General features: G+C 45.5%; 3 protein-coding genes across 4 annotated transcripts; 2 read left to right on the top strand and 1 right to left on the bottom strand.

The window, feature by feature from the left end:
- Positions 1-599: 599 nt before the first annotated feature.
- Positions 600-9,068, top strand: LOC137891052 (neurofilament heavy polypeptide-like). The gene is made up of 4 exons (XM_068735471.1): positions 600-945; positions 3,796-5,130; positions 6,892-6,957; positions 7,168-9,068. Exons 1-3 carry the CDS (start codon positions 858-860, stop codon positions 6,951-6,953), a joined length of 1,485 nt encoding a protein of 494 aa, XP_068591572.1. The 5' UTR covers positions 600-857; the 3' UTR covers positions 6,954-6,957; positions 7,168-9,068.
- Positions 9,069-9,442: 374 nt separating this feature from the next.
- On the bottom strand, positions 9,443-12,496 carry LOC137891170 (2-iminobutanoate/2-iminopropanoate deaminase-like). Of its 2 annotated transcripts, none has more exons than XM_068735646.1 (6): positions 12,315-12,496; positions 11,651-11,756; positions 11,256-11,310; positions 11,098-11,166; positions 9,803-9,858; positions 9,443-9,708 (listed from the first exon to the last, which is right to left on the bottom strand). In XM_068735646.1, exons 1-6 carry the CDS (start codon positions 12,377-12,379, stop codon positions 9,649-9,651), a joined length of 411 nt encoding a protein of 136 aa, XP_068591747.1. In that variant the 5' UTR covers positions 12,380-12,496; the 3' UTR covers positions 9,443-9,648. The 2 variants fall into 2 exon arrangements, with proteins under 2 accessions (XP_068591747.1, XP_068591749.1); XM_068735648.1 differs by lacking the exon at positions 12,315-12,496 and adding an exon at positions 11,917-12,009.
- Positions 12,497-12,735: 239 nt separating this feature from the next.
- On the top strand, positions 12,736-21,973 carry pop1 (POP1 homolog, ribonuclease P/MRP subunit). The gene is made up of 16 exons (XM_068736077.1): positions 12,736-12,821; positions 13,063-13,174; positions 13,516-13,656; positions 13,985-14,160; positions 14,284-14,544; positions 14,644-14,731; positions 14,890-15,068; positions 15,217-15,482; positions 15,600-15,693; positions 15,775-15,883; positions 16,005-16,124; positions 17,671-17,792; positions 17,946-18,137; positions 19,330-19,484; positions 20,031-20,267; positions 20,922-21,973. The coding sequence occupies exons 2-16, from the start codon at positions 13,066-13,068 to the stop codon at positions 21,613-21,615; spliced, it is 2,943 nt and encodes a 980-aa protein (XP_068592178.1). The 5' UTR covers positions 12,736-12,821; positions 13,063-13,065; the 3' UTR covers positions 21,616-21,973.
- The last annotated feature ends 453 nt before the right edge of the window (positions 21,974-22,426 follow it).

Raw genomic sequence — 22,426 nt, 5'->3', positions numbered from 1 at the left:
ATATATTTTATCAAAATAAAATTTAGGACATAATCATTCAAATAAGCAATATTTACGTAATTTAAAAAGAGTATTTTAAAGGTGCATCACATGACAGAAGTTGTAATACCACCATTTGACCACTATAGCTGTGTCCCAGTGGTCGCACCCTTGGAAGGCTTTTGTGGACCTAATGGTAAAAAAATAAATAACAATAATAATAATAATAATAATAATAATAATAATATTAGTACAAATTCCCATATACAAATTCCCATTGTAATCATGAGAGGCTTAAATAATATTATAAATAATATACATTTTCGTAAAAATGCCAATATTTGAAATTTACACAGATAATATCTTGCCTCTAAAATTATCAGAAGTGAATTTATTGATAATATCCGAAAATTTAAAATGTAAAAACCTACGGTTGGTCAGACTGCTGTAGCCAATCAGAGGCGAATCTTTCCGTGAGTAGCCCCTGCACATGCGCAGAACGCATCGGCACTAGCAAAAACCACCAGGTGGAGCATTTCTTCCAGAAGGGACACTCCCACAAAGGGGGAGGACACACACTTGACACACACGCGTTTGCCTCCCCCCTCCTGTATGAATAGTGTGCCTGTGAGCATGAGACAGTCAGTGGACATTCATGCATAGCTGCTTTCTGGGGGGGCAGCGGGCCATGCACACACGCACAGAGACTAGGGAAGATAATGGTGCCCGACTACTCTTAGCGACCGAAGAGCATTAGCGGTCTATGCGTTCTGTCTCTTCTAACAGAGAGCGGCGGGACGTTTGTTTGCTCTACATAGTAAGAAGTTCCAAGTGTGTTTGTTTTTGAGTTTTTACTTGTCTCAACTCTTTCTTCAAACATGGGGTGCTCCTCATCCAGCGCTCAGACCGTCGACCAAGAGAAAAGACCTGGTACGAAGCCGGAGGAGAGCAATGGCGATACAGTGGGTGAGTACTGATCCCCCGTGTCGAGGTTAAATGTGTATATCTGTCATTTACATATCACGTTCTATAACTGGGGAGCGTGCATTATCATTTATACCTCTACTGTAGACATGCACCGCAATTGCCTTTAACTTTACTTCATTCAGTGGAGTCTTGCAGAGGGGTGTGTGTGTGTGTGTGTGTGTGTGTTTGTTTGTCTGTCTGCTGGCCGCTCTGGAACACTGTGTGCTTTCTCACTCCACTCTGTAGTAGGCCTACTACAGACACCCCTTCTGTATGTTAACCCATTAACTCAGCGGGGCTCACAATATGGTTGGCTTTTATTTTTAATCGGCCACCTCTAGCTTGATGTCTGTAGAAAGTGTGTTCACCAAAAAAAAGAAACTACGTCGCGTGATTGATTGATGAAATGAGAGTTGTTTGTTCATGTTTAAATTAATTAAACATGAAAGCTATATGTGTATCCTCAAAGCTATTTGTACATTCTGCATGAAGGAAACCTTGACTGGTACCTAGGACTGCATGCGACTCCCAAGGCCTGCTGGGAGTTTTTAACAAAAATGTGAGAGGTCCTTCTGCAGCCTGAGGCAAGAATTGCAACCCAACCTGTTTTCTGCCACGTACAGTAGTCTGAGTTGTGACTAGATAATAATAATAATAATAATAATAATAATAATAATAATAATAATAATAAAAGATAATCAAACTGATGTGATCCAAAAGATGGCATTCAGTCATGCTTCTGAAGTTTGTATGCAAATGTTTGCATGATAAGGAGTGTTTGAAATTCGCTCCAGGAATTTACAACACACACACACACACACACACACACACACACACACACACACACACACACACACACACACACATACATACATACAGTGGATGCCTGGTTGCAAAGGAGAAAGAGGAGGGGCTGTCAGATGCCCCAATGCTCCAGGCTCCTCAGAGATTCCTCTGCATGGGGAGTTTTGCACGTAAACATGCAGTCGTGCTCTTTAGTTTTGCTCACATGGACTCAGCCCGTGCACACGCCCACCGAGCATTCTGACACAGACCGTGATTGTTAATTCATGGGTTCAACCCGCTGGTACATGGCTATGTCATGCCTGGCACAGCTGCATGTACAGTATGTTCTCGCTCCATCTCCCCACATACGAAAGACAGTTACTCTCCTTGTCAGAAAGCGTTCCTTTCACTTTGATTTGAATGAGGAAAAGATGTCGCTTACACCTTTTTTGAAGGAAAGTGAGCGAATGAGCAAAGCCTACTCAACTGTCACATACTCATTACACCTGGCCTACTTCCTCTGCATTCGTGTCCAGCCTTTCCATCTCCCACTACGTCAGCGTGTGATGTTTGTGTCGGGGCATTGTCTCTCTCCAGCCGGCCAGCATCGGTCACCTGGAGAAGCTCGGGCCCCTCTCCAGGCTCTGACATCACCCCAACAAGAGAACCACCTATCTGCCCAGGCGTGGTCCTCTAAATGTGGGTGGAGGTTTTAAACCACGCAGCGTACAGTGTGTCTAACAAAACCAGCTGTATGCCATCCAAAGACACAACTGGTCCCATCCCCTGTCCAGCCCCCCCTTCACCCCTTCCCTCCCGCCCTCCTCTGTGCACTGCTTTGACTGGGATCTCTGTCATCTGTGGCTGCTAAATCATGTTGACACGCGAGTCATCCATGCCTGGAGAGGCCGCCCCCGCCTCGACCCAAACAGACTTTCCAACAGCAGGTTCTGGCCTGCTGTGCTAGACAGCAGCTTTGCTTTGTCTGCGTGCGTGTGAGTGTGTGAGAGGTGGATCTCTGCTTAAAGAACGGCACGCTGATGGAGAACGTGTTTCTTAAAAAGGAAAGTCAAAGGATTTAAATGTTGTAAAAACACCTGTCTGAAAACGCCTTCTAATTAGAAATGGTTCACTTCACACTTGTTCCGTGTAACACGTTCTCCCACTGGCTCGTTTGAGTTGCCAGGCCGTCACATTCCCTTCCACCCATCACGCTCGGCTCCTTTTACCACCTCTGACAGACAAATAAAGTGAGGAAGCTGCAGCGTCCAAACTATCCACCCACTCCGCTCTCTCAACCCATTCTGGTTTGGTCTCATTTGTGAACAAAGTGCAGCCAGTTGTTTTTGTAAAGTAGTTAACTGTGATGCAGCTGCTAAGGGGAAACCTTGACGAGACACTCGGTAAAGCTTCTGTTCGGCTGTTCCTGCAACTGAGATGTGCCCTAACCCTAACCCACTATTCTTCCTAAACTACTGGATTTTCACCTGAGGGAACACAGTTCTAAGAGCAGGGCTATGGGGTATTGGGGTAGGGTGTCTCTTCAAAGGCAGCAACGCCATCGTCACGTGTATTTAATTTCCTCCTAGAGAGTCTTGCCCCTCGTCTGGGCTTTAGACAAACGCAGGCTTCAATAAATCACATTTCCAACTGCGGAAATGAAAGGATGTTTTCTCTAGATCACAGACCTTGTGCCTCATTGCCGTTATTCCTGATTCGCCTGCCTTCCATGTTGGTTTAAGCCATTGTTTATATGTTTTTGCAGATCATCATTTTGAAACCAGTTTATAAATGAACACATTTTATTTATACAAGAACATACAGGAACATCCCTAACACCTTGCATAATATCAGATGACTCTTGGTTGACGCAGTCAGGATGCGTTTTTACAAATGAGGTTTCAAGCTCAATCAAATCAGGAATCTTCTTGAAATGTTACAGATTAACAGGGTTAGGGTTAGGGTTAGTTCTTCTTTTCTAACCCTTTTCTCAAAAGACGAGTGCCACATGCACACCAGTTGTAAATCCTAATCGAGCTTCCCTTGTCGTCCCTGTGTTGACAGCGGTCAGAAACGGCATCATCGCGGAGGATGCACAAACCATCGAGGACCAGATGCAGTTGCCTGTGCAGACGGCCTTGCCGGACGATCTCCAGCGGGGAGCCGATGATGAGGCGGAGGCCGTGTTGGTAGCCCTGGAGGCCCAGGAGGATCTCGGCTCTGGAGAGGACCTCCTGGCCGCTTCCGAGCCTCAGCTGGAACCTGTCAGCCCTGCAGAGCCGGCTCCAGAGGCTGCCGCTCCAGCTGAAGTCGCGACTGAAGCTGTGGAGGCGGTGGAGGCCCTGCAGCCGGTGGAGGAAGCTCTCCCTTTAGAAACTGTAGTGGCCGAGGCTACTGCTGAGGTCAAAGGCCTTGTTGAGGCGACAGTGGAGGCCCCTGTTGTTGAATCTGTTGTGCAGACCGAGGCCCCTGCTGTTGAATCTGTTGTGCAGACCGAGGCCCCTGCTGTTGTTGAGGAGGTGACCCCCGAGCTGGCGGAGGCCTCCCCTGAAGTTGCCACCCCTGTTGCTGAACCTGTTGTATCTGAGCCAGCGGAGGCTCCAGCGATCGTGGAAGAGGCAGCGGCTGTGGTGGCCGAGGCCCCCGCTGAAGCGGTCGCCTCTGTGGTGGCCGAGGCCCCCGCTGAAGCGGTCGCCTCTGTGGTGGCCGAGACCCCCGCTGAAGCGGTCGCCCCTGTGGTGGCCGAGACCCCCGCTGAAGCGGTCGCCCCTGTGGTGGCCGAGACCCCCGCTGAAGCGGTCGCCCCTGTGGTGGCAGAGACCCCCGCTGAAGCGGTCGCCCCTGTGGTGGCCGAGGCCACCGCTGAAGCGGTCGCCCCTGTGGTGGCCGAGGCCACCGCTGAAGCGGTCGCCCCTGTGGTGGCAGAGACCCCCGCTGAAGCGGTTGCCCCTGTGGTGGCTGAGGCTCCAACTGACAATGCTGCACCAGCTACTGTCTTGACAGCCCCGTGTGAATCCTCAGAACCAGGTGAAGCTTTGGCACCAGCACCAAGTGAGGCTGCAGCAGCAGGTGAAGATGTAGTACCGGATGAGCCCGAGTCCTCAGCCACCATAGTGGCAACACAGCTTCTGATAGATGCAAAGATTGCTGCAGCAACAATTCCAGAGATGCCTCCGTTGTCTCCAGTCACTGTCGAGGTCCGGGCTGAGCCCCAGGTTGCTGCTGAAGAGGCAACAACGCCTCCTGCCGCCCACGCAGAGATCGCCCCACCAGCAGAGGCACCCTGCCCCACAGAAGCCACCCCTGCTCCAGCTCCAGGGGCTGAATCTGCTGCTGCTGAGCCGGTCCAGAAGGCCGAAGTTCCAAAAGCTCCAGCGGCAACTGTGACCTCACCTGAAGGTATGAAGCTCTGACTAACACCACTATGTTGCTCTTATTTTACTTTGTTTTCTCTCCCATCTTATATAATAATGGAGAGATGAATAGATTCTATGTATTCTAGTCGTGTCCTCCCTCCTGACAATAGGATTCCGATGTAAGGTGGCTGCATTTGTTAGGAATGAGTTCTGGCTCAGTGATCTTACAGAATTAAACGCAGAATCGTTTCTTGACAAACCCGTCATGTTACCTCTGACTTTAAGACGTCAAGCCGTTCTTTAACGTACTTGTTGATGAGGCATGATCCACCAATACTGACAGATCGCAGGGCTGGCCGAAATAGTTTTGAGATCTTACGTGCGTTAGGCACTAAGCATGTGCAAACAAGCAGAGAGGTGAGCAGAGAGAAAAAGATAAGTTTGTTTTCATACAGGTAAACAATTAATGGTCTTTATCAGTTTCACCGGCCAATCTGTCTTCAGTAAGATCGTTTTACAACATCACCCCCCCTGAAGGTGCTGCCATGTTAACTAAGCATGTATCCAACGCACACATGGTTAGCAACACCAAACTCTCAGTGAACCGTTCTTTTAATACAGGATCCTTCACATAGGTTCCCGTCCGTACTCCTCCTGTGATTGGTTGGAGCTGGCAAGGATGAACAGGATACTGTTGGTCCGAACAGATGACACAGTGTGACAAATAGAAAGCGGCCAAAAGCACACACACACGCACGCACGCACGCACGCACGCACGCACGCACGCACGCACGCACGCACGCACGCACGCACGCACGCACGCACGCACGCACGCACGCACGCACACACGCACGCACACACGCACACGCACACTCTCTCAAGAGTGAGAAGTGAAAACCTTTCTCGAGCGTGTTGATTACAACAGGAGGGAGCATGTTGTCGGCACAACGGATCCAGTCACGCAACTCTCGCTCATTGTCCTCCATTGTGAACTGACTCCAGAGTAATCATGGCCTGCTGCTTCCCTTTACTTAATGATGTAAGAACACTCCGTAAGCCTGACTGCATTCCAGGGGTCACACAACGTGATGAGTTCAAACCACCTACAGAGCGGAATCTATAGAGAATCTCAGTCAGTCGTCGTGTTTGTGATTACTCAGATTCTGCTCACTCATCATTATTGGTTTGATTTCATTTTGAGTATGTTGTAATGATGCTGTTTGTTCCCTCAGAACTGAAGCACAGTGATTCTCTGGTTATAACCTGTGACATACCCAACGTATACACTGTGAACAGTTATAGACTTTGTTGGGAAAGTAAAACAATTCAAAATCAGTGCGTCAGGTGTGCATTCTGCATCCTAAATGCATTAAATGCACAGTACCTTCAGTGGTCTGTGGTTTTTTAAGCACCTCCTGCACCTCTGAGAACACGCTGTACTTTTAGGGCAGAGACGCCCCTCCAGGCAGCACATGTAGAATACGGATCTGGTGTGAAAGACATATTGCAGAACATTCATGAGACTCTCTTCCTGGAGGCTATGCTATGTGCATGCCAGGCCAGTTAGAGTATTGTGTTCAGAAGCCAGGTAAATCACTAGTAAACCAGTTCAGCAGAACCAGAGGGTTTCAAAGGAATGTTAGCTCTTCCACTTCTCTTTGTAGTGCAACGTTACAGTGGTCGTGTTTTTAGTTTGGTGACGGTAAGATCACGTGTTTAGTGAGCTTAAAGTTCCCTCAGCATGAAAGACTACAATGTGACGCGTATTGTATCGTGCACTGATTTCTTTTCAATGTGTGTGCAGTGGTGTCTGCAGCCGAGGCCTCTCTGGGTACGGAGAGCGACAAAGTCAAAAAGGAGGATTAAGTCGGTAAGAGCACAATCTACACCTGAACCCGATACACGTACTGCAGGAGCAACTCCGTATCTAGTGCGCTGAGTAGTCTCCTTTTTGAATGTACAGTGCCCATAAACAACTTTTTGGGGGGGTGAAAACCAGGTGAAATGTTATACAAAAAAAAAATGAGTTGAAAATTGTTTATATGATGTTTGCTAACTCTATCAAACTATCTTCTTTCAGAGAGAAGAGTTGCACCAAAATGACAGAAAAGCCCAAAGCTACCATTGTTCCGGAACAAAAACAAGACGAAGCAATAAACGCTACATTTTTCAGCATTGTCACCAGCGCTCACCACGCTGTTCAATAGATGCATTAATATGTGCCGTGCCTTTTTAATAACATGACATTTTTCTACCTTTTGTAAATACAAACCTTTCTTATTCTATGGAGACCTTAAGTGCCTTGAGCCACATACTTGACACACGTGCAAAGAAAATGTTCTACAAACACTTGATGGGTGTAATATTCTGTGAACTCTTACGACAACGTGATGAACCAGAGGAAGGACGTGAATCCTTGTCCATTACAGCTGCTTCTGAGGAATACAAGCCAAACGCAACTGTGAATAAAATTATGCAAGGAGTTTGAGGTGATGGCATCACCAAACTGTGTGGATGAATGGCACACTGGCTAGGATTACACTGCCATCGCCAGTTTTTATCACCTGGATAAAACAGATTTTAAAGTATGACATTTTCACAGATTGAATTTTTAGGTGTTATGAAGTCTAAATTCTGCCATAAATACACGTTTTTGTCTGGTGTTTTACACGTTATTTAATTGCAGCCTTCATTGAATTAATAGGAGTGACAGTACTAAATGTTGACTAACAGAGTGTGCACAGTGCAATACTGATAAGCACTACTGTACGTTTTGATATTGCCTTATCAAATTCAAAGGAAAAATCCTAAATAAAATGTTTTAGTTTTTTGGCATATGGATGAAAAGATGCATTTGCAGAAGTTTAGTAACAACAGGAGTCACTGCGAGGTTGAGGATGCAGATGATCCAAGTACTGAGAAGTCATCTTGCTGTTCCATGAAGCGTCTCGTGCAGATGTTGATAAAACTCTTCCTGAAGATAAAGGCGTTTCCAACTATGAACTCAGAGGCCTCATAAGGGGCCTGGCAGTGCTGATGTCATAGGCACAGTGGTTTTGGGCTTGAGTGTGTTACATAGCTCTCACGTTTGTACTTGCAAATATCATTTAATGCTACTCATCTCGAGATCAAGAGGTAATTGTTTTGTTATCTCGAGACAAGAAAGCTTACTTTCACGTGTTAACGGGGTTCATTTGTCCATTCAGAAAACAAAAGGCAGATTTCTCAAGATCATGAGATGATTTATCCTGAGATCACGTGAAAATTGAGGAGAACTCTGGTTAATTTGATCAAGCCTACGGAAGCTGAGAAAGACCATGCTTGCTTTTAATGTCTTTATCAATAAATCACAAGTTCATTGTTTTCATTATCTTGAGATAACAGAGCTCATTTTCTCATAACAAAATGCAGATTTCTCAAGACAACGAGGTGCTTCATCACGAGAAGAACTTTTTCTTGAGATCACAAAATAATTATGGGGAACTCAAAAATGAGTGCTTCATTTGATCACACCTGACACCTGTGTAATTAATGCTCTAACTTATTTATTTGCAGCCGGGCTATTCTTCTCCCTAAATGTTGAGTGATCTGAACGTGATCTCTATCAGAAGTAATAAGAGGAATTCACCCGTTGTTTTCTCCGAGATAACAAAGCTTGCTTCCTCAAGATAATTAAGTTATTAATTTGTGATCTTGAGATTATGGCATTCCAAAAAATATGTATTGCAAGCGCAGCCTTTCTCTGCTTCCGTAGGAGATCACCCAATGATTTTTAAATGATCATTAGTTATACATACTATGTCATTAATGTGCAAAGTTCTTAGAAAATGATTTCAACTGTTGGATGTGATGGATGTTGTGGGAACAAAATGTGATGTCTGATTTTTTTATTTTTATTTCTTTCTCTGTAATATATTCCTTTTCTGCTCTTTGTCTATGATTCTGCTAACCTAGTGTACAGAATAAAGTTTTACTCACTAATACTGTACATGTGCTTTTTAAAATGAAATGGGACTGTATTTTAGTTATGCAAACCACCATGTTACATATTTTAAAAAGCATTGAGAAAGAGTTCATATTTTTCAAGATGTGTGCAGTGAGGAAGGTTTGTGAGTCTTCCTCAGAGGACTATTGGTTTAGTTTGAAAGACAAACACTGACTTTTGTCTGTTTGTGCACAAACATTTGGGGATCTGGAGTGCCTACCAAACTGAAAGAGGACGACCCAGTTTGATTTTCTTTTGTTCCCTCTGATCATAAGACATAATTCAACAAGCCAATAGTGGTTGTTAAAGAGACAGGCGCTGAAACAGCCTTTCAGACAGAGAGTGAATACAGGTGTATTCAGACAGACAGTATGATAAATAAAGTGTTTTATGAACATTAATACATGTGAATATGTTACAGTAGCAACCCAAAATACAAGTATGAACCTAAAAATTAGCATATGTGCCCTTTAAGTCAACTAAATTAAGGAATATATTTGATAAACTCTATGCTCATAGTATAAGGCAGAAATAGTTTTGTTGATATCAAGGAAACAAATCGCCATTTTTTTTTTTTTAGGAAGCATCGGTCAGAGGGCCCAATACAGCAACTGCTTCAATCTCAACCAGTCCACCCTAGGAGAAAGAAAAAGACAGAACATCAAGGCTGTTGTCAGTTTGATGAATCCACCATAGAATCAATGGAAATGAGTGTTCATCAAATACTTACTCTGGGGAGAGCAGCCACCTGGTAGGCAGCTCTGGCTGGGTAGTTTGTGCTGAAGACTATAGAGCAGTACGTTTAATGGCATTAGGTCTCTCTCTCTCTCTCTCTCTCTCTCTCTCTCTCTCTCTCTCTCTCTCTCTCTCTCTCTCTCTCTCTCTCTCTCTCTCTCTCTCTCTCACTCACTCACTCACTCACTCACTCACTCTCACACACACACACACACACACGTTCGATCCGACACACCTCTGATTTCAAGTTATAACAGGCAACATGTTAATATGAAACGCTCATTACTGACTAATATGAAATAAAAAGTATTTTTTGTATTGTATAGGTGCTTTGACTGTCACAGTAGGTAAAGCACAGGTGTAACCAATAACACTAATTAGGGGCTCAGTCTGCTCAAGCATTCGTTAGCGTTACCATCTACACCTGTGCTCTCCCTGCAGAGGCACGTCAGTGAACAGGTCTTTTGTTACGGAACCTTCAGCTCCTGAAAGCGTTTGTTGATCCTAACATTTAGTGTCAGGTAGGAGTCTAATTAAGAAACATCCTCCTGTGTTTTGAGGCAACACTAATGCTGAACAGACACGCAAAGTCAGAATATTGACTCTCTGAGAGATGATTTAGCTTTCTCTTTGTGAATTGGCAGAACCTTTCCAAAGTTTCCCTTTTACTGCGGCACGTGTAACTCTCCATGTTGAATATTTCTGGATCTCCCATGTGGGTTTTGTTATTAGAGTAATAGGATTTTTTTGGTCTGTCTGTGGAGCATCAGATGTGCGTGTTGTCTGACATTTAAGTCTCAAACCGCTGGCAGCAGCTCAGGTTTCACTCTGCTCAGTGATTCGGCAAACATCAGCTGTCCCTGTACCGGTGTGGTGATGAACAGCTCGTGTCATACCTCTGAATGTGCTCTCGACATATTTACAATACAAGGAGAACTATTATCTCAAGGACGTGCCTGGATAAATATAATGGCATTTTACGGTGAATGAATAAAGGGTGTGTAACAGCAGTTTAGCACTTAAAACATGTGACTAATGAACCGTGTGAATGGTAGGAATGAAGCCAGTATGCAGCAAGAGCATGACGAGAAAGCCTTCAAGTGACCCTCACCTATGTAGTAACCAGTGCGTGTGCCTGGTTAGTGCAGGTTCCCTGGGTTGTGCTGACACCCAGTGGGGAAGTATGTATTGCAAGTAGTTGAACCTAATTAAGCTCAAGAAGCGTTTGATTTTACCATGGCTCAGCAGCGACTAAAAGACCCTATTGATAAGTGAATGAATGATACTTACACTGCTTGTAGACGTCGTTGACACTGGTGAAGTCATTCATGTCGGCTAAGAGCACTGTGGTTTTGACAACTGCAGGGGACAATGAAAAAGTGGATGTTGACAGCTGTGATAAAACAGTTCTCCCCCGTGTGAACTTCAAAGGAGTTTTTTTTCCTCACCGTTCTCATAACTGCACCCAGCCACTTTAAGGATCTCGCCCATATTCACAAGAGCCTGTGGGAAAAGAATTTCCAGATGTGAGTGCTCTGTTTTGTTTCATTTAGATTTGCTCATTTGTGAGCCGAGCTGATAGAATACGAGATTTAAATGAGATGAGAGCAAGCCCCTGAAGACCGGATCAATTTACTCTCAATAATCAATTATAATTACACACGTGGCAGCCTCTCGAACAGACTATGAGACACCTTAGAGATTCATTTAGTGACCAGAATAAAGTGGAGAAACAAGAAACCACATCCATATTAATCATTACAGTAAACAAACAAATATATTGGATTTTGCAGTGCTCCTTGTGAATGAATGACTGATGGGAGGGTGTTTCGTTGTGGGTCACCTGTCTGGTTTGAGCCTGAACACCCCCTTCCACCAACTGTCCACTGGCAGGATTCATCCCCAGCTGTCCAGAGATGTACATGGTCCGATCCACCAGCACCGCTTGGCTGGGAGACACACAAACAGGGACAGAAAGTCACCTACATGGGATTAAAGGTTACTACCTCTATCAGAAAGAGTGTAAAATCCTCTTGTCCTTTCTGGAGTTTTCCACTACTACAGATGGAGAGCAGACAGACAGTAGAAATGTAGGTTAAAAAACTATACCTCCACTTGCTTTTCTCTCCTAACTCCCAGAGTTGATTATGCATCTGCAAGTCAATCTGAAGCCATGTACAATTTGACCCAACGTTTTAATGCTGTCATACTACACGTCATAAGGAGCACTGCAATACTTTGAGCACAGTTTGCTGTTTTCAAAGTTTATGCAATCCCCCAAAAAATGCACTTTGCTCCCAAGCATCCCGTTGGGTGACTGCTGCCCGACCTGCAGCCACTAACTTCCTGGACGACCCAGTGCACTTAAACACACCTCTATGATTATATTATAGCAATGACTCGCTTAACACCTTACCAACAATGTTGCTCAATGTCTATGAATGTCATTTGACTGCTAGTGAGTCAGCTGTTTGTGCGAGCTGTAACTCGGTCCGAGCTCTCCTCACCTGTACGGGCCGATAGCAGCAGGAGCTTTTGTTGTGCTGATGATCCTCCTGATTAATGCAGCCATATTATTAGGAATACGTGAACGAAACCAAGTGAAACAAGTGCTGTAACGAAGGTGCAAGCAAGGAGAAAAAAATGCTACAAGAGCACTGGGTTACGTAAGAGCGGCGTTACTGTAAAGTACGTTTTAGACGCGCAAACACGTTTTTTTACGTCATACTTTTGTTCACACTATTTGTCGTTCTATTGAAAAATGTTATGCTCGGTCAACATTTAACGTTACTCGTGACAAAAGAGGACATTATTTCAAGAAAAATGACGGTCGGTTTGCGTTATAACTTTTAGTTGCGCCGATACACTACAATTCCCATGAACACCACGTATCAGGAAGCAACATTACGTCATCCAGCGTGAGGAAAACTCACATGGTAGCTGACTGGAAGTAGAGAGGACGTCTACACTTTGAGCAAAGTTCATGACGTACTATAATACTGGGGAATCTAGAGGTGAACACATGATATGGCACCATTCTGTACTTTCTGTTAGATGTATCGTATTCGTTGTTGTTAATTAGCTAGCTAAACAAACCACAACTTAACGTGGAGTAAAGGAGCCTAGCTAGCTGGCTAACGCTAGCAATAGCGGAGACTGGCATGTTACACTGGTGTTTGAAGTGTCCGCTTCTTGTGTAGCTAATCAGTTAGGCTGTCAGCTGGCGTCTAAAACGTGCCCTGTTGTTTTCTGTAGAAAATGTCTGCAGCTAAAGTGAAGATGCGCGAGAAGAAGATGAGAAACCAGCCCGCCAGTGTTCAGTACACATCCTCTTCCCAGAAGAACGGGGGGGACACTCCGGTCACAGGTACTGTGTCTTCTCTTTTTGTCTGTTCTGGTCCAATATGTCTGCCTCTGTTCGGGCGATGCTGTATGCGCGAATTTATTCGAATGAACTCATTAGGGGATCTCTGGGTAAAATGAGCTGTGGGCTCATATGCTAAGATATTCTAAAGCCAAATGAGTTTAATAATATGCTAAGATTGCCAAAGCACAGTAATAATAACAATGATAAAGGTTAAACAACTTCAGGTCAGAACCACATTTTTAGGCTAGTATACAGAACAGAACCCTTTCCATTTGTGTGCTTCTTTAACAAACACGTTCTTAAAGCATGAGGCAAATGACCAAGTAATGATCTTCCCACAGGTGGTGGTGGTGGTGAAGGTCCATCTGGTGTTCATCCTAACACAGAAATGACAAAGAACCCTCCACAGCGGGGTGGATGGGTCCGAGGACACCAGAGGGATGGTGGAGACTACGCCAAGGAGATGCCCAAGTACATCACTGGTAAAGACGTTGTGCCACTCCTACAAACTCACATTTTACTGCATGCAGTAAATAAGATGTTTTTTGTTTTTGTTTTCAAAGATTGCATAATGTCTCTACCACCCTGTGTGAATAGCTATTGAGATCCATCGTACACCATTTCTTATCCTGCAGCCCATAGAAAATGATCCGATTTTACTCCTACATCCATTGCTTTTGTTTGGTCTAGTTTTTTCTAATTGTCCTTCAAGTAAACACACACCAACTGCAAATGCAATGTGAAGGTCGGATTACTTATGCATTAAACTCCGTGCCTCCACCCTTCTCCCCTCCTCCCATCCATACTCAGCTGGAGCTTTTGCCAGGGTTAGGGCGGAGGAGGTGAGCACCATGCTGAAAGCTGTCACCAAGACAACGGGCAGCTGCCATGTGTTTGGAAACCTGCCGAAACACATGAGGAGACGGGCCATGAGCCACAACACCAAGCGGCTCCCTTCCAGGCTGAGAGATGTGGCCAACAGAATGGTAAAGCTTGGAATATTTCTTCTTCGCACCTTGGAGTCCCACTGTTGTTCTACGTCTGGTGTTCCAAAAGCCTGACTGTCCTTCTCCGAGCGCAGTGACATTTCTGTGTCCTCCCTCCCCCAGCGAGAGAAGAGCCTCCAGGCCGGCTCCAAGAAGAAGAAGGAAGAGGCAAAGGGCAGGAGCCGCAAGGCCCGCCGCCGGCACGGAAATCTGCTGCTGGAGTTCAACCGCCGCCAGAGGAAGAACGTGTGGCTGGAGACGCACATCTGGCACGCCAAGCGCTTCCACATGGTGAAAAAGTGGGGCTACTGCCTCGGGGACAGACCCACATACAAGTGCTACCGGCCTAGCTACAGGGCAATGAGCAGCCACTGCCTGCTGCAGGTAACTAGCTTTCATTTTTGTCACAAAATTAGGATGTCATTAACGGGATTTCACTGCCAGTAAGACGAGCGTGACCTTGTTTTGGTTTTGTTGACTCAGGACCTGTCTTACTACTGCTGCATAGAGCTACAGGGAGAGGAAGACAAGCTGCTGGCTTCTCTGTCCCAGCTGACCAGCAAGGAGGCTGGTGAGGTTACGCCCTACACCAACCACAAATACACACATTTGGTCTTTAATTAATGCTCCATAATATTAGGAATGTGGGCCTATTTTCCCAGATGTAAAATTTTAAAAGGTTTGATGGCACAATTGGCGTGATATGCGAGTGGTGTGTGTGTTTTCCAGGTCCCACATTTGCTGCAGCACTGTGTCTATCAGGGCAGAGACAGGGCAGTGTGGTGGTGTACAGAGCAGGACGGTACCCGATGCAGCCCCTGGGCCCTGTCACCTTCCTCTGGAGACCCTGTGCACAGGGCTCAACCCACAGGCAGCTATGGATTTGGGCTCATCCCACTATTAAACAGGTACAGTGGGTGCTTTATGAACATTTTAAATAATTAGGATGTAATATTCTGACAAATTGTTGGTGAAAGGTTCAATTGTAGTTGATATGATAGTGAATGGAGTGACAAGGACAGCAAGACGGTACCTCTAACTGTGTGCTCCCTGCAGGACCTTCTTTCTGAGTTACAAACTGTCTGCCAGTGTTGTGAGGCTGTACTTCCTCCAGCGGTGACACCTGCTGAGGTTGTTCCCGCACTAGAACCGGAGCCAGAACCTGAAAAGACCCCTGAGGCTAAGCAGATGACTGGAACCAAGAGAAAGCGAACCTGTAAAGATGCCAGTGAACCTCCTGCCAAGAAGATCCTGGGAGATGGAACCAGATCTCCCACCACCCCAGTTACCTGGAAGTCCAGCTCAAATGGGATCGTTATAAGGTTAGCGTAGTTAGTATGGAATTTTAATTTAGATGCAAACCGAGTAAAATGTGGCTTCAATTCATTATTTTCACTCCAAATGGTGATGGGGATTATCTTATTTGACATCTATTGCAGTGATCTCACAATGGAGATTGTACGCTATCGTCTGATTGGACCACAGTCCCATTCGGTTCTGGCGGAAACTATGGAAGCGGCTACAGACTGTGATGTAAGACTTATGAAATATGTTTGCATTTCACTCTCAAGGACTGTGTTTTACATGAGGTTTTTTTTTTGTTCTTCTTTGAAGGACATGACTAAATTCCAGCCCTCTTCCCTCTGGTGGCCGGAGCACTGCAGAAACGAGAGCAAGATGAATCTGCATCAACAACAAGCCGATGTCTTTCACCTGCTGAAAGGTCTATTGTTTTGTTTTTTTGTCAAAATAGGATTGCATTCCACCAGATAATGCTTGCTTTTTGCCGTCTAGTGAGGTGTGTGTCTGCATGTTCATCTGACGTGACCGTGTGATTCATCCAGGCATCTATTCCACTGGAGAGCTTCCCTCGGGCACCGTGCTGGGTCTGACTGTTGATGACCCCAGGCTGACTTTACCAACAAAGAAGGTTAAAGCTTTACCCTGTGTAAAGCAGGCACAAGGTAAAATCTGCCCGAGCAGACACACAGTGGAGGAGTGTGAGCAGTTAGATTACAGATACACAGGGTTAGAAGGGTATGCGACCATAGACAATTTCCCCAGACTCAATCATACCCTCTGGTTTTGAATGTCGAGTTTCATATAGTGTACAGATAGACTGAAACTTATTTGTTTCAATCTATTGAAATTTGGTTATTATATATATATATATATATATATATATATATATATATATATATATATATATATATATATATATATATATATATATATATATACACACACACACACACACACACACACACACACACATACAATACAGATTTGTATTATATATAATACAAATCTCAACCTCGTGTTTACGAGCGTATTGTTGAAAAAATAGATTTGAAGCCTAAATAAATGCTCCAGTAGCGGAGCTGAGATTCATTCATTCAACATTACAGCAGCGGTCGTTAGAGACACACCTGGCGGAGATCTGCACTCTACTGAGAGCACCTTTCTAGGTGAGCATAGAATCAGTCTGTTGTTTCTGGTCATGAGGTTGTTTCAGTGAGTACACATCTGGTTCTGTGCTCCAGGGGGCCTCTGCCTGGCCATGCAGATGTTCCAGGTTCAAATCCTGGCAGGACCTTGTGCTCCAAACACGCCCTCAGTGACCGACAACAACTGATTAATTTTGCTCACTTCTGATGAAACGCGTAGTCCATCTTGTCACTGTAGCGCTTTTCTCAGTCTGCACATTTCTAGATCACAATAAGAGGCGTTATGACTGTGCTTACACACATCCTTGATTACTTTGCCAGTGCTTTGCTCACTTGATATAGGGTGTGGGGTAGGCGAACAGAAGGTCACACATCTACAATCTTCCATTTATACATTTAACAATAAACAAACATGTTTTGCTTTACGTTTACCAGCAGCTTGATCAGCATTAGCAGCCATTGACATCCCGGATAATAAGGCCCGCCGTTAAAATAACCAAGTCTGTGACTTGATATCACAAAATAACGATGCCACTAGTTTAACACGAGAGAGTCACGTTTGATGGAGCTGCTCACTTGCTGACATGCATTGGGCTTAATAATGTTAATCAAGTGTGAATGGCTCTGTAGCCATTTGCCAATAGATTTTTGTTTGTTACATGTTGAGTTAATTTCAGTTTCAGACCGGAGAAGGTGTTTGTAACTTCTCTCATTCATCAAAGTATTCTCTGTTCAATCCCGATCACCACCAGACTCTGTACCATGACAACCATATCCTGTAATGATTGTCTTCATTGTAGCTCATTTCAAGAATCTGCAGGATACAGTATTTACATATTTCAAATATGAAATGTCATATTTGAAACCCAGTGAATGTGGCTGTTTTTCTGGCTGTGTGCCTTCACCAAACTATTCATGGGGGCTCAGGGTTCATCACACCTGCATCATATATGAATAATGTTGGGTTATAGATCAGACGTAGGGAGCTTCACGCGTCTCTTCTGACACGAGTGATGGCGGTCATACAGGAGCGTGCCATGTGTGTGCTGTGTGTTTGTTTCAGAGGTGGAAGAGGAGCAGAGGAGGGAGCTGATGTTGCGAGGAGTACCGGCACACTGCTGTCAGAGTTCCCTGTGGGAGCGCTCTGTCCGGGACAACGTCACGGATAACAAGATATCCGAGCAGGTAGTTAAATGTCACAGTACTTTTCAGTGATGGTTATTGTACTTTTTCTTATTTACCATCTTAACATCTTAGCCTATCATCTCTATTCCTAGAAGCACAGGTGAGCTTAGATGTGTGTCTCACCTCCTAGCATGTTCTCCGCATTGCCTACAGAAGCTGAACCGGATGAGGAGCGAGGTGCTGGTGCCGGGCTCCAGGCTGAGCCCCACTCCCCTGCAGGGCCGAGTCCCCATCCTGTTGGTTCACCAGCCTGGCAAGCAGGTGGGGCATGAGATGAGCTCCTGGGGTGCTGGGTGGGACCTGCTGCTTCCCAAAGGATGGGGCATGGCCTTCTGGGTTCCACTGGTAGGTAGCATGGACAGTGCAGTGAATTTCACTAAATTATCTTTTACACTTCTGCAAGGAAGTAGCATTTTTGGATCAATTTAATTTCCCCTACAGTAGTAGTATGTTTACAATGTTTACGGAGGTAATAAATCAAGAGAGAAGTAGAGTCATTTTCTCATAGACTTCTATACAACCAGAGGAGTCGCCTCCTGATGGACACTAGAGAGAATGCAGCTTTAAGACACTTCTGTATCGGCTTCACTTAGCAGAATCGGAGGTTTCTGCCTGAGCACTGTGGTAATTTCTATGTGTCACGTTGCCATCGTGACCGTTGTAGCGGGCTAAGTTCTGTATGTACTAAACCGACTTGTGACAAGTTGTGTACTCACTAAGGTGAGTATTTACGGCGACGACTAAAACGAGCAGTGGAGTAGAAATGTTACAAAGCACAGAGAGAGAGAGAGTAAATGAGTAAATTTTAAAAACGTCATGCTTCATCTACATCTTCAAAAGATGTGTGGCAACTTCGTTCGGCTCATTTTCTGTAACCAGTGTAGAATATAATTATCGTGGCATTAGCTAGCTAACCATTGGACAGCTTGCTAGTTGCTTGCATGCTGATAAGGCCTAGTTGGTAAGATCTGGGTGATATGGATTTGATTATGTCTCTGCACTGGTGACGGCCGTGGCCGGACACATTGTGTTGTTTGGGGTTGTCCGTCCATGCATCTGGTCATTTCTCATGAAAGTGATGTCGCTGGAACACCGAAATTCCACTTAACATGTTTCGGGCCATAATTCATGTGTTAATTATGACAATTTCACCTGAATGTCTAATAGGATAAAATTATGAAGCTATGACATTTTGGGCAAATATGGATGTAACCCGCTGGTTGATGGAGTTCCACAGCTGAGAGGCAGTAACTCTAGTTCAAACTAAACGTGAAGGTTTCCTGTTATTCCACTGAAGGTGCTGCGAGGCAGCATGTATACAGTGTATAATACATTGGATGTCAGCATGAAAGCTCCGTGAAAGATGTTTTCATTATGTGTGGTTGCCTCGTTCGTGTTTTGGGGCGGTTCCATTTTGTTTGGACAAGCACTGTGAAATGTTAAATGTACCTTGAAATTTAACGGCGGACTAGAAGCCCTCAGGTTCCATGAAATCCAGCGCCCATGTCCGTGTCTGCTCTGTCTCTCCCTCTGCAAGGTGTACAGAGGAGTTCGCATCGGAGGCCTGACCATGAGTCTGAAACACTGTCAGAATAAAGGAGCTGCACACTTCCCCCATGATTACCCAGACTGCCCGGCAGGCGTTCTCTTTCAGGAGGAGCAGGAGGCACAGCTCCTGGACAAGTTCAAAAGGTCTGCTGAAAAATATGAATGTTTATTCATGCGATTATTATTATGATCACTGTGGGGCCATGTTGTGCTGCCAAAGCTTTTGTGTAACTCGTAATATTACTTTGGCATATCACTGGTACGTCAGCCTGCTGATTGCCCACAATATAGAAGATCCCTCTTACTGATGGAGTTGTTTCAGTATATTTGAATCAACCATTGGCAAACTTCACATGAGCCTTTTTTAAATTGTGAGGGAAAATGTTTTCAGTTAAATGAACATAAAATGAGGTGATCATGAGACTGGGGATGCTTTGTAATGTTCTGTCACTTTATGACTTTACAACCATCTGCTAGGAAAGCCGAGGTAAGTGGTGAGAGTGTCGGTGGATTAGAGGTTTTGATGGAGGGAAGCGCTCCAGAGCTCTGACCCCGGTTAATTCCCACTCTGCACACAAGAGGACTCTATCAGCCCGAGCAGCAGTCGTGATTTGTTTCATAAATTAGCAGGATTGCCCCCAAACAGCTTGACAAGGGTTTGACCTTCTGACCCCCCCCCCCCCCTCGCAGGCGCCCGCCCGCCAAAAGGACCAATTACATTAAACACGGCTGCCTGGCCCCGTTCTGTTGCCCATGGCAACAGCTGGCAGAGGAGTGGGAGCTCATCTTGAGGGAAGGAGGAGAGGAGAGGGAAGGAGACGGACGGACCCGCACCTCAACGGAGGCCGACGTGGTGATGGAGGAGGAGGCGCCGCCGTGCCGAGCCGTCACTGTCACAAAGCCTCCGAGCCGAGTCGCTGTACTGAGGTGAATGTTTGTCTTGTATACTTACCATTTATTATTGTGAAGATACACTCATGTCGGTATTGAATCAAAACACACCCACTGCAGTTTTGTGCCAAACTCCCTTTTACATCCTGCACATCTGAATCACACTTCTAACAATAATAATGCACTTGACTTTTAAAGGTCCCTTGAGAAGAAATGTGCACTGTTTTTAGTAGTGGGGGAGGTTGTTGGCCACCAATCATCACTTCTTTCCTATTTTATTTTTTATAAAGAGACCTCGACTTAGCTTTTGACAGGCTTGATGCATGGTGCTTCTCCGTCTACCTCCCTTTCATCATCACGTCCCCGATGAGAATACCCAAAGTACATCCAGCCTTAAATTGCTGCAATACATCACAGAGATTAGTGGAGGGGGGGAAGAGCTGCATCTATCCTCATAAAACCATCACACCAGCTTTGAGTAACGACCGACTTTATGAGAAAAATATTAGATGGATTTTCACTGTCCATTGGCTGCCTTTTTGTTTTCAGCATTAGGAATTAAAAAATGTGCTTCAACCAAATTGAATGTCCCTCGGGGTGCTCAACGGGGCCAATGCAACGTTCCTTTTTGCATATGAATCACTTTTATAAATGGATATTGTTTTTTTTCTTTTTTTGAATGCTTCCCAGGAACAGAAAGGCGCTGAGGCTGCTCTCCGGTTGGTGCAGACCCACGTCATCTAAAGGTGAAAGGGCGCGCCGCGGTGGGGTGTCTCCTCTCGACCGGGCGGCCATGACGCCGTTTCTCTCAGCACATGGGACGAGTCTGGTGTGGGTGCGCCTGTCGCTGCTGTCCAAGGGCAAACCAGAGCTCCACGCCATGGTGTGCGTGCCAACCACGGAGGACCTGAAGCTGCTGGACAAAGAGCCCGGCAGCAGCGGCCCCCAGGAGCCGCCGCACAGAGACCACTTTAAAAGTCAAAATAGACGCCGAAAGAAGGGCCCCAAGACGGCTTCCGCCTCGTCTCCGTGTTCAGATGAGACGGAGGGCAAAGAGTCGGACCCTCCCTCGGCCTCTGAACCAAACCCCACCACATCTGAAGGCCCCGAATCTTCCCCCCAGTCTTCCCCGGACCTCACCTTCGGGCTGTGGCCGGACCCTCTGCCGAGCGTCACCGCTCACTGCTCCCGGGTGACGCTGGGCTGGGTCACCCAGGGCGACTTCTCCCTGTCCGCCGGGTGCGGGGAGGCGCTGGGGTTCGTCAGCGTGGCCGGTCTCCTCAACACCCTCTTCAACCAGCCGGTGGGACACAGAGGAACTTTGCTGCTGCGCAACCCTGCGTCCCTGCACTACCGCTTCGCTAAAGTCAACCTGGAGGTGTGATTGAAACATCTGAGGAGGATCAACACGGCTTTTGTCCTGCAGAGGCCTGAATGATCTGCAATGAAGTGGCATGGTGCTTCATTCACGAAGTGATCCCTATGCCTTGATAGGGTACTGAAGACTTAATGGCATGCGTGGGGCCTAACTTGGTTAAAAAATGTTTTTTTAGTTGTGTATATTTAACCCTCATGGTTTTCAGTTGAGAAAGGCTGGTTGTGTTTTCATACCGACGCCTGTGTTCGAGGAATGCTCCACAAAAGAAATCAGTTAAATACAAGTGTCGGTTTCAAACATTCTACTGGATTGAAAGTTGTTTTGAACATAAGCTAATAAAATACCCATGCTGCACTTGACAGAATTTGTCATCTTTGGTTAATTGCTGTCACTTTGTGTTGATGTGTTCCAGCACACAGTGAACAAAGCACCGTGGCCTGAACTGATGCTTTACCGTTCTTTTTATAGCTATACTGCCATGAGCACTGGTTTTCCCACACATCCCATAATGTGTAGGTGGCAGATAAGAGTTCCGTTGCTCGGCAACACTAAAGTTTGATAGCAATGGAGTGTAGTAGTGTGAGGTTTATTTGAGGGAAAGAGGGCCGGGCACTAGTGCTTTTGAAGAGAGCTCCATTACATCTTCCTGGAATCGTGCTGGAGGATTTCACACACAGTCAAACCTGCTGGCTGAGTGTGAGCAACTTCAAGTGATCAGCTACCAGGGAAGGGTTACAGTGTCTAACTTCTACTGAGCTACTTCTGTCATTTCATCTGAAGATAATTCACTTGACTCCAGATCTCCACCACACATGCA

The sequence above is a fragment of the Cebidichthys violaceus genome, unplaced genomic scaffold (assembly GCF_023349555.1).
Source record: "Cebidichthys violaceus isolate CVI_PGR_0920_01 unplaced genomic scaffold, fCebVio1.0.p SCAF_7, whole genome shotgun sequence".
NCBI lineage: Eukaryota > Metazoa > Chordata > Actinopteri > Perciformes > Stichaeidae > Cebidichthys > Cebidichthys violaceus.
The sequence above is the reverse complement of the archived record's forward strand: the minus strand, read 5'-3'. Positions and strand labels throughout refer to the sequence as shown.

What these genes read in the sequence shown, in the direction of transcription:
- LOC137891052 (XM_068735471.1), top strand. Translation starts at nt 858, where the DNA reads ATGGGGTGCTCCTCATCCAGCGCTCAGACCGTCGACCAAGAGAAAAGA. An exon ending in GAGCAATGGCGATACAGTGG is followed by an intron (nt 946 to 3,795) that starts GTGAGTACTGAT and finishes CTGTGTTGACAG; the next exon opens with CGGTCAGAAACGGCATCATC. An exon ending in AACTGTGACCTCACCTGAAG is followed by an intron (nt 5,131 to 6,891) that starts GTATGAAGCTCT and finishes ATGTGTGTGCAG; the next exon opens with TGGTGTCTGCAGCCGAGGCC.
- LOC137891170 (XM_068735646.1), bottom strand. Translation starts at nt 12,379, where the DNA reads ATGGCTGCATTAATCAGGAGGATCATCAGCACAACAAAAGCTCCTGCT. An exon ending in TTCAGGCTCAAACCAGACAG is followed by an intron (nt 11,311 to 11,650) that starts GTGACCCACAAC and finishes CTTTTCCCACAG; the next exon opens with GCTCTTGTGAATATGGGCGA. An exon ending in CAACGACGTCTACAAGCAGT is followed by an intron (nt 9,859 to 11,097) that starts GTAAGTATCATT and finishes ACTGCTCTATAG; the next exon opens with TCTTCAGCACAAACTACCCA.
- pop1 (XM_068736077.1), top strand. Translation starts at nt 13,066, where the DNA reads ATGTCTGCAGCTAAAGTGAAGATGCGCGAGAAGAAGATGAGAAACCAG. An exon ending in CTGTGTAAAGCAGGCACAAG is followed by an intron (nt 16,125 to 17,670) that starts GTAAAATCTGCC and finishes TGTTTGTTTCAG; the next exon opens with AGGTGGAAGAGGAGCAGAGG. An exon ending in AGCCGAGTCGCTGTACTGAG is followed by an intron (nt 20,268 to 20,921) that starts GTGAATGTTTGT and finishes AATGCTTCCCAG; the next exon opens with GAACAGAAAGGCGCTGAGGC.